Source organism: Varanus komodoensis, unplaced genomic scaffold, assembly GCF_004798865.1.
Source record: "Varanus komodoensis strain SLA01 unplaced genomic scaffold, ASM479886v1 scaffold55, whole genome shotgun sequence".
Lineage (NCBI taxonomy): Eukaryota > Metazoa > Chordata > Lepidosauria > Squamata > Varanidae > Varanus > Varanus komodoensis.
The window spans coordinates 3,598,356-3,612,855 of record NW_025336157.1 but is presented as its reverse complement, the minus strand read 5'-3'; the positions used below and the strand labels follow the sequence as shown (position 1 = coordinate 3,612,855).

Below are 14,500 nucleotides of genomic sequence, written 5' to 3'. Positions count from 1 at the left end.
CCTGTGGTGGTGGGGGGGGGGGGCGGGTAGGGAAAGGGGGAATACACGTTCCCCTCGTCAGGAAAACGCTCACTCCTTGTCTCCTTGGCCACCGTCGGGCACAAGGGCATCCCTCATGAGCGCTGGGGTCGCGTGGCGCCGCCGAGCCCTCGTGGGGCCGGGCACGAGCTCCTCGGCGGGATCGCGTTGCCGTGAAGCTCGGGTGTTGCGGGGCAGGAACCCAAGCCGGGCAAAGGCCAAGCGATGTGAATGAATGCTGCCAGTGGGGGCTGCCCCCTCCCACAGCAAAGGCAGGCTCCACACGGGCAACGGGATGCGATCCCTGCGCTTCCGGAGCACTCCTGGCCTCGGGGCAGGAGTGGGGGTCCCAAAGCGGCCCGTGTGGCCTGGTGCCAGGAAGGGAGGAAGCACGGCCCGCCGCCTCCCGCCCCCTGCGAAGCTACCTGCTCGGGCCTTTCTCGACAGTGGAGCACGATGTACTTCTGGCGTCCGGCTCCCCAGCACCCCCTTCTTGCAAGCCACCTGGTCGAAGCGGAGCGTCTTCGCTGGGAGAAAAGGGGGGCAGGCATCGTCCCGAGCCTACACGATCAAAGCACGCCGCAGTGCCCGTGCCGGCGTCTCACACCGCAAATTCGCCCAGAGCGGGGGCCCGGGATGGCCTGTGCCCCCCTCCGGGGCGCTTCCGACCAGACGCCCGACACCCCTCTCTCTCCGGGGGCTGAGCAAAGGGCCTCCGCCACGGACCCAGCCACGCTGAGCGAAGCGGGCCCCCGAGGCCGCTCGCCCCGCTCTGCAGCAATAACCTCCGGCAACCGTCACCCTCCACTTCCGTCTCATCTCATCCCCACCACCAAAGGGAGGCGCGTCGTGCTCTTGCCACCGAGCCGGCCTCGCCGGACAGCTCCGAGGGGTGTGGGGGGCTGGCCGTGGCACCTTCTTTAGCTGCCGAGCGACAAGTTTTTGTAAAAGCTCTCCCGTGCGCCCTCCAGAACCATCCAGGGCCAGGAATCCAGGTGTTGGAAACACCGTGCGTACACTTTAGCCCCCTCCCATTCATGGCCCCCCTTCACCCCACGCTCCTCTTCTCCCAGGGCTGGTCCCAGCCTGCAGTCGACCCCTGCACCCCAAGCCCTTCCTTCCCCCACATCCCTCGGTCCCTTTCCATGTGCGTCTCACAATCTCTAGTTATTTCCAGTGGTGTGTAGTGAGTTATTTATTCTATTTATGGAGTTCTCTCTCGCCGTAGATGCGTTGCCTTCTCCACCCAAACAACTCCCCTTCCCGACTGTTTTTGATATACCATTTTTAAAAAAATAATAATAAAAAAGATGATCCATGGATTAAAGAATGAGCGGTCCCTTTTTGGCTTTTGCTGCTTGTCTAGCAGGGCGGAGAGAAAATCGTCCCACTTGGCTTTTATTTCAGGAAAGGTGAATAGTAAAAAAAAAAAAAAAACCCAACTAGTGTCAAAAAGTAAATAGTAAAAAAAATCGTGTCAAAAAAACTTGGGACCCCTCCCTGAGAAGCCCTGGAGGGCTGATGTTCAGGCTTTGGTATCTCAGCTCCAAGTTCATAGGATTTGGGAGCTGGGACCCCAAAGCGCCCTGCTGCTGGTTGTGCATCATTCTAGGATGCCGAAAAGCCGCTCGTGAGGTTTGCTCGCTGGCGGAAAGACCCTTCAAGTGGAAATACGCTGCCATTTGCCCTTCTATCACTGAAATGTCTCCCCAGGACTCCTCCACAAGGGAATTCAGTCCTTCGACTGCAACCGGCACTAAAAGACCCTTGCAGTAAAATGAGGGATGGAGAAAGTTCCTTGTTAGTCTTGCAAAGGTGTAGCTTGGCACCGCTCTTTCCCACCCCTCGCACGACGGAGGGAGGGGAAAGCCGCCCTTCGTGGAGTGACGCCTGGCTCAGCAGGACAAGCCACGGTTTCTCGAGTTCGGACGACACGGGAAACGGTGGCTTTGCTCTCCAGGTCAGAGATGGAAGCTTTGAAACCTCTCCCACGTGCTGTGGGGAGGGAGGGCCTGCGGGGGGCCGAGGCTTGCCCCTGCTCACCCCTCTGCCTAAGTTCAAAAGCCCCCCCGTGGGCTCCCAGTCCCTCCCCTGACAGTCCTGGGAGAAGAAAGGGACGTGGGGCAAGAGAGGGAGAAGAAAGGTGGATAGTGAGGCGGAGGGAGGGAGAGAGAGAGACGAGGGACAGAGGAAGATCCCACCCTTGCTGTGTAGCTCTTGGCAGATGATCCCTGAAAAACGTGGCCGCTGAGAAACGTTCCCCATTCCACCCCCCACACACACCGCGGCTGGTTTTATACCCAATTCAAGCCCAAGCCCTCAACCCGCACGCCCTGCTTTGCTGAGGAACAGCACCAGCTGGTCCAAAAGTCCTCCCAGCACCCCCAGCAACGGGGCTGGGCTGCCTTTATTTATCCCAGTATACCAGGGGAGCGGCCTGCAGACCTTAATGGGGAGAGCGAGCAGAAGCGGGGCTCCTCCAACCCAGATCTCCCCCGGGGGGGTTTCTGGGGAGCTGCCACTGATGGAAGGACAGAGGCCCCTCGTGCCAGGCTAGCCCCCCTTGGCAGCCCGGGGGGCAAGTGCCAAGCCTTCGGGGGCGTCCCAAGGGGAGCTGAGGCCTTCTTTCGGGACGGGGCGCCGTCGATCCGCTCCACCCATCACACTGTCACTCTAAGCACGGGCCAGAAAAGCGGGCCCTGCGGTTCCGGGCTGGTTCAAGGCAGCCGGGCTTCTCCGGAACGCGATCGGTCCTGGCCTCGTTGCTCTGGGAAGTCATCACGTGCCCCACTGGGGTGCCGGCGCTGGTGGGGTGCGCACCGAGCCCCCGGGGCCGGAGGAGAGGAGTGCTTTGGTGCACAGACCCCAAGGGGCAGAGGAGAGAGGCCCTCTCAGGAGACGCGGCCGAGGAGCTTGGTCACGGCTACCTGGCTGCTGGAGATGCAGTCGTTGACGGAGACGCCCCTGTAGGACGCCCCGACCAGGCTCAGGGGCAGCTGCTCTCGCTCCAGGAATGCCTCTGCGTTCTCTGGGGGGGGAGAGAGGAGGTCAGGGGGCCGCTAACAACGAAAGACCGCCAAGGCGACACACTGCAGCAAAGGCCGGCTCGTCTTCCCAAATACGAGCCTTCCCAACCTGGATCTGTCTCTTACAGCCGTTGATTGTGGCCAAAACACTCTGCACATGCACTGGCACTTTGCATCCCCTCCTGGCGGACTGAAGGGGGGCAGGCAGGACCCGAAGGGACTTACCCACGTGTTTCCAGTGGCCGAGGGTATACTGCGGGATGCAAGCCTGCGGACACAGAAAGGAACAACAGATCAGCCGCTCTCGAAGTCTTCCAATTTGCTCGCCGTGTGTGTGAAAACCCAGAATTAAAAGCCAAGCAGCAAAGGGTGGGGCTCTCTGTGGACTATCTGTAGGCACACGAGTTTCGTGACGCGCCTCTAAGCCCAGCCCTAAGTCTAAAACTAAAGCTAGGTGGGCCGTCCCTATGTTTATTTATTTAAAACATGTTTATGCCGCCCCCATCGCAACAAAGCCTCGGGGCGGCTCACAAACAAAACCGAAGTTATACAATAAAAATATTAAAACTCAGTGCATCTCGGCTTAAAATGTTTAAAATCCTACACAATGAATTAACACTTAAAATAAGTTTTAAATAAAAAGGTCTTGGCCTGGTGCCGAAAAACAAATGACGGCGGCGCCAGGCGGACCTCTCTGGGGAGCGCATTCCATAGCCTGGGCGCCACCACAGAGAAGGCCCTCCTCCGGGTGCTCACCCTCACCTTAGTGCCTTCTGGGTGTTTTGCACTACAAATCGCAGCATTCCTGGGTCATGGGCCATCCTGGCTGGGGCTGATGGGAGTGGAAGTCCAAAAAAGGGACCCAGCAGGCATGTTCCATGTTTTTTAAGCCATCAAATATTTTAAAATTACAGTTCTATTATATTTGGGATCAGTATGGTCTGGGTCTTGGGGTTTCATGCCACCCTCTTCAGGCTTCTTTTATCTTCAGATTTGGGGTCCTTCCACAAGGCTTGGGGCTACCCTGATATCTCCCCAGCTGTGCATGGCAGGTGCAATTCTGGCTGTCTAATCAGCACAGGGAGAATTGGGTTTGCAATTAGTTTATAGGATACAAGTTGGAAAGGGAGGATTGAAACTGCACACATACAGCCAACCCAACCTGCAAAAATCCAAATAAAAGAGGTATTTTTTAAGGTAGACAGTAGAAGCGTATTGGCGCAGCCACCAAGAAATTCCTATTATTTCGTGCCATGGTCTTCCTGTCTGTATAATGAGCACAGCGGCAGCCCACTTTGGCACAGATGCTGAGAAGGCAGCATAAAAGCACCTGGGAATCCAAAGCTATCCAGAGCTCTGGCCGCTTTTGTTTCGTTTATTTTTATACCACTCAACAGCCGAGGCTCTCTGGGTGGTCAGCACAGGTTACAATTCAACAAAAGTTTACAAGACATGAGCCCAAAATTGAAAGAACAAAACCATAATAGCAACAGCAATTGCAACTGAATCGGAGTAGAAGCATAGCAGCGGTACAGAATAAAATAGGATATTAAAACCAAGTTTAAAGTTCCACTATTAAAATACTGGGAAAATAAAAAGCACTTCGCCTTGCATGGAAAAGCATCTTTCAATGCTTTTCTGTGCAAGGCTGGGAACCCTTTCTGAGGAGCCTGGGAACCCTTTCTGAGGAGCTCTTTCCAAAACATGCTCCTTGCAAAGAAGTGAACTTCTCCTCTACACTTTGGGACCCCCCCAAGAACCTTCAGGCTGCTCTTGCCAGGGCAGAACGGGCTGTTGCGGCTGCTCCCCACCTCCCCCCCCCTTTCTTGGATGGAAATCTGTCTGACTAGGAAGGCCTAAACCACAGGAGTCCATTTCTCTCTTTCCATCCCACGGCTCACAAATACATACCTTCTGCACCTTGACGATGGTGTGAGAGGGCTGGGCCACGATCCCCAGGTGCTCCCGGACAGCGGTCTGGGCTCGGCTCAGCAAGGCTGCATGGGAGACTTCGTCTGGATCCCCGAAACCTGGCGTGAACCATGCACCCCCTAGCATCACCTGCAACATAGGAAGGAGGCGGTATTCCCAAGAGAAAAGGGTAGCGAGAGACAGGATGCCACACGCTCGGAGCAGGGGACGGACGCTCCCCAGTCCAGCCCCTTTTCCTTCACTGGGTCATTTTTCAGTGTACATTTTGCCTGTTTTTAATCCGTTAATGTGTCTCTTGGTAAGATCTTACGGCATTATATTCTCATATAACCCCAGTCCTCTACCAGCTCCATTGGCTTCCCATCAAAGTCCGGGTCCAATTCAAGGTGCTGCTTATTACCTATAAAGCCCTAAACGGCTTGGGACCAGGATACCTAAAGGAAGGCCTTTTTCCCTACATGCCCTCCCATCCCCTGAGATCGGCAACAGAGGCCCTCCTCCGGGAATCTTCTGTGAAAGACATTAGGAGACAGAGTACCCGGAGGAGGGCCTTCTTTGTGGTGGCGCCCCGTCTGTGGAATGCGCTCCCCAGAGAGGTCTGCCTGGCGCCGTCATTATATGTTTTTCAGTGCCAGGTCAAGACCTTTTTATTTAATCAATATTTTAATATGTATCAATAGTAACTGGATTTTATTGTTTGTATTTTATTAACTACAGCCAGCGTGGAATAGTCAATTCATTTATTTTATTTTGATTTATGTTGCAAGCCATCCAGAGACGCTAGTAATGGACAGCATACAAATTTTATAAATAAATGAATAAATGAATAAATGAATGAATGAATTGTATTGTATCATAGGCTTGAGTTGTTTTATATACTGTTGTAAACCTCCAGCTTTGAGGCAGTACAGAAGTGAAATTAATAGTAATGATCATATTCTCAACTGACCATTCACACCCTCTTTGTGGCTGAGCCCACACCACGGTCTGAAAATTCAAAGTGCATTCATGGAGTCAGCATTAAACCCTCTTCGGGACACAGAATTACAGTGCAGGACAAAGAAATCGACTGTCCCAGCATCCGCTGCATTCTTACCGTCAGGCGAGTGGCCATCCTGTTGCGTCCGTTCTGTTCAGGAAAGGCGACCGAGTCGTAAACGATACCAAGGAGCGAACGGTCTTCAAAAGAAGGCACCAAGTGCCCAAATCCCTGGAGCCAAGGAAAATCAGAGTTTGGAGGTATTTTACTTCTCTTTTGCTGTATTCTAAAGATTCTGAGAACTATAGAAAACCCAATGAGAACAAAACTTTTAATTTTAAAAAATTTAAAAATTCTTTAAATTCTATGGCAACATTTACTGGCAAGGTTTAGTGCCCAGATCCCCAAACAAGCCCATCTTAACGGGCTCCAGATTCCTCCGTAGAGCTAAATATATTGTCCAAACACGAGTATCTTGGCTTTCGGACTGGGGAAAGCATGTATATTTAATGGCACACCTGTTTCTTAATTGAAATATGTTTCTTGTTGAAAGTGTGCATTTTTCCGCAACTGAAAAATGTGCATTTGCAGCGAGGGTGAAAATGCAGCCCGGGTGGTGGCTGTGGGGAGTGAAATACTTGCAAGAGCATTTATCAAGGAAAACAAAAGATGTTTGCATGAAACGATCGCCTTGACTCCAGAGAGACACTCTCTTCATTGCACTCTCTCTCTCCTGGCAGCTCTGTTTGGAGAGCATCTTCTTACCGTGACGGGAAGCGTCACATTTTCGTATTGCAGGTTCACCACCCCGACAGAAACCGCCGTGATGGCCTGCAGCTCCCGGGCCAGCGGTTCGGCCCAGCTGGGAAGCGCCGCGGCGAGAACTGCGAGCAGAGCAGAGAAGATGCCGGTGAGGCTGGGAGTTTTGGGTCCTGCGAGATAGTGCTTTTTCTTGGTGCTTCTCTCAGTTTCATACGTAACGACCCCAGCGGGGAACCGTGCGACGGCCTTCTGTGCAGAGCCTCCATCACCACAGCTGTTGGAACTTGAAGTCGTTTCCAAGTTATGGGGACCCTAGGAACGAACCTCCCCCCAAAACTTCCTCTCCCTGACAGCTTGCCCAGCTCCTATCACCCACGCCCTTTTCCAAGCACTCCACTCCGTTCCTTTCCCCGTTTGCCCAGTTTCCTTCCCCCAATCCACAGCTCCTGCCAGGCCTGGGTTCAGTCCTCATTTGGCTATTTGGCGCTGTATTCCTTGAGGCTTCTTTCAGCTAAAGATTTTGGGTCGTTCCCCAAAACCTGGGCTCTGCCCGAGCTGACTGAAATCTTCCCTGTTGCATGCAGAAGGTGCAGGTTTAGCTTCTTAAAGCCACCCTAGTTTGCAGGACTGGATTACGTGAATTTTTCGGGGCCCAGCAGAAGAAATAATTTGTTTTTCTTTTTGCTGTCGTCTGTCCTCAAGGTATTCCTAACCCATTTCATGTGCTAAATCCCCCAACCCCAAGTTTTGGAATGAGACCACAAAATTAAGAGATATAACCCTGAGCAGGTAAGATGGAACATGGAAAGATGCTTGTCTCAGAAGCGGACAAGGGGGTCGCATTTCCTAGTGGTGTGAGCACTCCCTTGGCCCAACTGGTTACGCCCTTCTTGATACCCCAAAGGGGAGAGGTTGTCTGCCTCCTACCTTTGGCTGGCAGAGCGCTGATGATATGATCTGCCTTCACACTGCCATCTGCTAGCACTATCTAAAGAGAGAAAAGTACAATCAGGGTTAGCTTTGCTTCTCTCGGGCTCGAGCACGGGGGGGGCACGACCTCAGGGCTGGGGGGGTCAGATGCGGCCCTTCTGAGGTCCCGATCCAGGAGCAGCACTTTTGGGGCTGTTTGTCTTCCCTTCATCCCAAAGGCTTCCTGACTAAAGGCCTTTCGTAGGTTCTTTGGCAGTAAAAATAAGGGAGTTGCAGAACCCATAATACAAAAAAGCAATGCCAGAATACGGGCTGTGAGGGAAACGCGGCTTAATGCCAAGCAGGCGATTCCAAACAGAAGACCCTCCTCTGCCCAGATTGGAAAGAGCAAACCAGGCCAGCCAGTCCTACAACTTAGCAGCCACCCACTGAAGGGCATGACATTTGTCAACCACTTTGCCTGACGCCGTATCCTTGAATTCAGGATGCCAAGGCCTGCTCCTCCCCACACGAGCTAAATAACGGAAGTGCCTACAGAATTCGGAAGTGACTCCCAGCAACTACCTGGCTTATCTCCAGACCATCAGCCTTGGTATGTCATCTGCTGATTCTAGTCTCTCCTCTTCCCCCAGGTCAGAAGCTGTATCTACAACCTCCTTACGAATCCCTTGCCTCGGATCACCAACAGTTTTTTGGTGCATTCCCTCTGCTCCGGTCTAAAAGGCGGAAATGCCACCTCCTCACTAGGGTGTACGCATTAGTACTGAACTTCTGGCTGTGCTATACTATGTCGGAGCTCTTACATGGGTGAATGCTCTTCTCTACAAAAGATTCCCCGCACTTAGAAAGGCAGCACATCCCCAGCCCAACCACCCTGACTAGCTAGATGTCTATTTGCAAGGTTGGCATTGTTGTGAGTGCTTTGAGGAGACACGATGCAGAACTTGCCCAGGTGGATACAAAACCTATCATCCTCGGCCATGCATGGCTGGAACTGGAAATGGCACAGCTCAGAGGCTGCCCATTGCTTGGGATAAAGGACATTGCGAAGGCTCTGTCAGACGGAACATTTACCTCCCACAAACTCAAAGCTCCACCTTGCACACAGAATCCGCCTTCCTTTCTGCTTTTCCATAGCACAGCGACAAACGACTTGCGCCCCCGAGATAGTCTGGCCTACAACTCCCGTCAGCCCCTGCCAGCACAGCCCACACCGAAGGATGGTGGGAGGCGTAGGCCAAAACACCTGGCGGCCCACAGGTCGCCCCCCTCAGCCGCCCTTCTCAGAGGCCTGCCTTGCTCACCTCCCAGGAGCCGGAAGCCGTTCTCTGCAGCCGCCTCACGGGGGAGTTGAGGCGGATCTCCACTCCGCGCCGCTTCAGGAAGTCCGCCAAGGCTTCGGGGAGGGACTGCATGCCATCGCGCAGGGACCACTGGCTCCACCGCTCCTGCCGGGCCCGGCGGACCAGCGGAGAACTCACAGGGTCACTCTTCCCTACCAGAAAAGACAGGTTGGAAGCCAACAGGAGAAGCACAACATGAGCGGGGACAGACTAGATGGCCCGGGAGACCCCTTCAGCCTCGCTCAGTTTCTGTGTTTCCTCTTTTTCCTAGCCGTGGGCATTTGAGGCACAGCAGCCCTGCCAGCAAATGGCAGCAGGCAGAAATCCAACAGGTGCCACCTCCTTGCCTCTCTACCATGTGCTTTTAACATGATCTTGGATCCCATTTTTCTTATTTTTGTATGCTCCTTTGGGAGTTACTTTCCTCTTGGGAATAAAAGAGGAGAGGCTAAAAGAAGCGTGGATTTTGCCCAATTTGGATCACTCACCGAGGCAGCAAAATTCAGCTCTCCTCTGTGTACCATTTGGATGTGGTGGGAGGAAGATGGGACAGAGTGTCCTAATTATGCTTACTGGCAAGGGAGAAAACGAACTAGTCCTCAGTAAGGAGGGGTTGTCAGCTCTTTCTGGGTCGTGCCACTTCAGACTTAAGATAGGGAAAACTATGATGGAAAAGTCCTACACACACACACACACACATACATTTGTGTGTTGAAATCCAGCACAAGAAGGGACCCTGATATGCCAGATTTTTATGTGCAGGGGTTTTTTTTGAGACCATTATAGTAAGTCATGTGTAACAACATGTGCCCATTATCACAGGTCATATTTAGAGCAGATCCACTAAGACCTAAGCCGGGCCTTTCTACCTTAAGCTCCATCCATTTCAATGGGTCCGGTCTAAGCTTGGCCAAGCCTGGATCCAACTCACTATTTTAAACACCTGAGGAGGGGTTCAAATGCCAACACTGTTCTAGAAAGTTCCAAAATTTGATTAGCTTTCTGTAAAGTCACGTTCCCTCCCTTCCCCTAAGGTCTGTTGGGGGTCAGTTTTCCCTATCTCTACATTTCCACCAACAAGAAACTCCCTAAAAGAATCTCAAATGAATTTAAATTCCACTACCTAAAAGAACAAAGAACAAGTTTCTAGTCCTCAAGGTTACCTTTGGAAGGGCACAGATGATTTTAATTGTTGGGAGTGTGCTCTTGCAGAAGACCATCCAAGATCCGTCTAATATGAGCACCCTGAGGTGGAAGGGGCCAGGGACTGAGGAGGAAGGCCCTGCAAAAGATCTGGCCCCCATCCTTTCCTGCCACTTTACCCCCTCGTCTCCCTTCCGGGCCTCACCTCCACCCAAGACCATGCCCAAGATGACTGAACGGTGCGTCCGCTCAGCCTGGAACAGCGCTGGGAAGCAGGAGCGGATGCTCAGTGCCCGGCAGTCTCCGGCAAACACCCCCCGGCACAGGCTGTCGACGGCAACGTCGGCCAGCTGCGGGGAAGAAAAACAAGCCAGTCAGGACGGCAACAGGGAGATCCAGCCCAGGACGCTCGGGATAACAAAATGGGAGCTCCATTTGTGTCCAGGGATGGAAACTCGGCTTCTTGGGGACGTTTTATTCTGGGAATGGCTTGTCCTGATGGTTGGGTTGGGGTGGGGTGAGAGATCAGGGAGGGCCCTCCCTTCTCTCAGGCTGTGTGCGGAGCTGATAAGGGGCAGGCAACAGCCCGGCCGGTGGTCCCACCCTCCCTTCCCCCCCCCCAGAGAATATACACTCCCTGCTTTTGGGCTGAGCCCTTCTCCAGCCTCACCCGCCCCATTACGACCTGCCACCTTTCCCACGCTCTTGACAACCACCCTGCGTGGGGGAATGAAGCTGCCAAAACTGGGCATGGCGGGCATGTGTGAGCGGAGCCGGCTGGAATCGGGGGTCAGACTAGATGGCTCAGGAGGCCCCTGCTGACTCACTCTGTTTCTATGTTTCTGAGCTTGCCAGGACAATAACATCCAGCCAAATTGCTGCCTCTTGGACTGCTCTTAAAGGCAGGGGGCCGGGGCTGGGAAAAAAGCTCGGATCTTGGGGCAGAAGAAGTCAACACCTTTGAAAGGGCCTCTTCTTCTCATCTGCCCTCTCCCGCCTTGGGAAAATGGGGAGTATTTGTTCCACCGATATCCTTCCTTTTCTCAAAAAGCTCCCCACTGCAGTGTACATGGTCTGCCACCTCTTTCTATCCTGACAACAACCCTGCAAGGTAGGCTAGGCTGAGCGTCGATGATTGGCCCAGAGTCCCCCAGTGAGCTCCATGACTGGATAGGAACTAGAACCTGGACCTTCTAAGCCCTACTCTAACGCTCTAACCACTATACCATGCTGCCTCTCCCTGATGGAAGGAAGGGAGCCTGTGGGGTACCCCAAAAGCACCAACAAGACAGAACATTCCTTGTGAGATTAAACAGGCTAGACATGCACATGGTGGGCATGTCATGAGCGGAGCCGGCTGGAGTTGGGGATCAGACTAGATGGCCCAGGAGACCCCTTCTAACTTGCTCTAGAAACACAGAAACAGAGCAAGTTAGAAGGGGTCTCCTGGGCCAACATGACCCAACACTTTATTTTTGGACGCCTGTTGAAGACATCAGTTCATTGCGGGACTTTCCTGGACAGTTCAACCCACAGGGTGGGTAGGCCTTCCCAAAGCTGAACTGCAAGACCGTCAGTCCCCAGAGACTGATGATCAGGGATGATGGGAGTTATAATCCTCCAAGTCCTTCTGGAAGGCACCAAGTTCTAGATCCTGTGTACTGGTTATTAATATTTTTTTACGGGGATTGTAGAACACCGGATGGCTAGGAATGGGAGGCCACGGGAGTTACGAAGGAGCTTTCCCCGCAGTCTCGCAACCCCTCTGGCTTGCTTGTGCAACTCCTGCTCAGATTCCCAACCAGTCCACACCCTGCTGACACATTCCTCCCACCCTCATTGCCCACGCCTTTTTCTGTGCTCTTAAGAGTCACCTGCTGTGTACAAAGGTAAAAATGTTCCTGGCAGAGACCAAAAATGTTTCAGTACTGCATGATTTCAGCATGGCCAGGCAATGGAACGACAACATGCAGGGCCGGGAACGTGGCCAGGCTGTCCCGCAAGGCGGGAGAAGAGGATGCATCTGCCTTTTGGCAAGGGGATGCCACGATCTGCCACGTACGGAGCACGTACCTCTTGGCCAAAGCGGCGGCTCACGAAGGCGTGGATGGTCTCGTCCGCCCCAGAGCCCCGTGGGGCTGTGAGTTCTTTCAGCCCGCTCCAGAGCAGAGGACGGGTGAACGGAGACACCGTCCGGAGGATGCTGCTGGAAACCCAACAGAAAGGGAGGCACAGAAGTCCGAAGAGCCCTGCTGGATGGGCCACCATCTTGTTCCCACAGGGCCAGCCAGTTGCCCAGGGCGAATCCCCCAGCGGGACAGGAATGGGTCCCCCCAGCCACCTCCCCTGCACCGGCCTCTGTTTCCAGTATTGGCACCCAGGACAGAAGCATCTTTTCCTAGTGCTAATTAAGAATGGCGGCTGAACTCTCCATGCACCAGGATTTCTGGAAAATCAACCTACCCGATACCTGAAGGGAGTTTGTGTAGCATCCCACCAACATAGAGGTAGCGATTCTTGGAGGCCGGATGGTCACCCGGTACGGGAAGGATGCTGCCTTCCAGCCCAAGGTCAGATATCTAGAGAGGAATTGTGTACTCTCAACCTGCTTCTCCTTACCTTCAAAGCCTGCCTTTCCCCCCCTCACAAGGAATCACAGCCCTTTCCCTATTTCCCATCATTATGAATATTGTCTATTGCTTCATCCAGTGCACGTTCAGGTAACGGGGAAGATCCCTCCCTGCCCCGAGTCATAACCCGTGATTCCCACCTTCGGCACATCCGCTCTTCCCCCTTCCCAACGTACCATAAGAAGCGTGTTCCTTCCCACGGCCCCGGCAGGCCGGATCCCTCTGGGCCCATGTTCAAAAGTTGCCCCATTCTCTGTGCGTGTGGAACGGATCCAGCCGCCCAGGTGGTTGCCACCTTCTAAAAGGATTACCTGGATGGAGGAAGGAGGTCGGGGAGAGAGAGATGGACAAAGGTGGCGACCCAATGAAATCCATTTGGCCCTGTTTTTAACATGATTGCGAGCTGGTTCATCACATTACCTCCATTCCCAGTTTTCCACTAAGCTTGCTGTTTGAGCGCTGGAGCTCCGACAGGCAGGAAGAAAGTGCCCAGGGCATGAGAAGGGACACACTGGTTTTTTGCATGGGGATGCTTCTAGGTTGACAGACACCGAAGGGAGTAACAGAACACCGGGGTGGGAGGAGAACAGAACTGAATATCCCGAGAAGGAATAATCCGGACGGCAATATTTTGTTGTAGTTGCTTGTTTCATTTAGACCAGGTGTGGCTTTTTAAAAAAGGATTTCTCAGACAGTCATGTTATCCCAAAGTCACACCAGTTACAATTTGGAAACCTGCACAGGTTTCAAGGGGCTTGGGCTGGTTCAGGTGGGGACGGCCTGGGCTGTTTAACGTTGCTTTGATAAGAAACTTTGCTTTTGAGAGACGGGTGTTCAAAATCTCACAATGGTTTGGGTCATCACTGCCTGCACACGGACACACACCAAATACGGCCAGGGTAGAGGGAAAGTGCACTCGGTTTTGGTCTGCCTTTGCAAGCGGCCCACGGACAGGCCGGCTCTCACCTTGGGCACCTGTGAGCTCCGGGCCAGGTAGAAGCAGGCTGCCAGGCCGCTCACCCCTCCGCCGAGGACAGCCACCGCCCGCTGCATCGGAAACCTGGATAGCAGAAGAGGGAGAAAGTGAGCCTGCCCTTCCTCGATGTTGCACTCCAAAAGATAAGGAAAATAAAAGATGCCCCCCCATAGCACTCGGTGGAGGGAGTGCCCAGCAAGGGCTTAGCAACTGCCACGGGGGGCGGGGGGCATCCAGCCTGCAGGGCTTCCAAGGGGGCCATGCCTCCTTCCTCTCATCCCACCCCTCTCCCCACATTATTTGGGGCTTTCCTGATTTGGGGTAGGCTTTCCCCCATTCGAAAAGGCAGGAATGCTTCCCCGAAGGCTGAGTTCCCCCAGTTGTAACAGCAGCGTGACCCTGGCAACTCTATTTAACAACGCTTCCCCTGCTCATACCCCACGGGGCATTTGCCCTTTTCACGCGGCGTGGGCAACCCCAGGATGGCCTTCCCGGCCAGGCCCTGCCGGCTCCGGCTCCGGCCCCGTCCGCACGGGGAAGGCGATCCCGCCTCCGCTCAACGGAGCCCGCGCTGCCTCGTCCACAAGCCCACGAACACCCCCATGTCCCACCGCGCGGCACATGCTCCCTCCAGCTGTGCCAGGGCTGACTCCTCCGACACCAGACCTCTCCCACCTGCTTTGCCCGCATTCACACGAACACGCGTCAGCGCGAAGGGCCCCCGAGCCTCGCTCGGATATCCCGCATCGACGCCCCCTCTG

The 14,500-nt window shown here is 53.9% G+C and overlaps 1 protein-coding gene across 7 annotated transcripts in view; it reads right to left on the bottom strand.

Moving 5' to 3' along the window:
• The window catches only part of PPOX (protoporphyrinogen oxidase), a 30,962-nt gene extending 16,462 nt beyond the window's left edge, over positions 1-14,500 (bottom strand). For 3 of the 7 annotated variants that reach the window (XM_044448586.1, XM_044448585.1, XM_044448584.1), the window contains exons 1-14: positions 14,415-14,500; positions 13,730-13,823; positions 12,940-13,074; positions 12,597-12,712; positions 12,207-12,339; positions 10,339-10,483; positions 8,952-9,142; positions 7,645-7,705; positions 6,721-6,839; positions 6,073-6,186; positions 4,956-5,105; positions 3,270-3,312; positions 2,946-3,046; positions 444-545 (exon numbers count right to left, since the gene is read on the bottom strand). In XM_044448586.1, coding sequence (XP_044304521.1) covers positions 444-545; positions 2,946-3,046; positions 3,270-3,312; positions 4,956-5,105; positions 6,073-6,186; positions 6,721-6,839; positions 7,645-7,705; positions 8,952-9,142; positions 10,339-10,483; positions 12,207-12,339; positions 12,597-12,712; positions 12,940-13,074; positions 13,730-13,816 — 1,497 coding nt within the window. In that variant the 5' untranslated portion in view covers positions 13,817-13,823; positions 14,415-14,500. Of the gene's footprint in view, positions 1-26; positions 546-2,945; positions 3,047-3,269; positions 3,313-4,955; positions 5,106-6,072; positions 6,187-6,720; positions 6,840-7,644; positions 7,706-8,951; positions 9,143-10,338; positions 10,484-12,206; positions 12,340-12,596; positions 12,713-12,939; positions 13,075-13,729; positions 13,824-14,414 lie in introns of those variants that run through there. The other 4 variants (XM_044448589.1, XM_044448587.1, XM_044448582.1 and 1 more) reach the window with 3 other exon arrangements.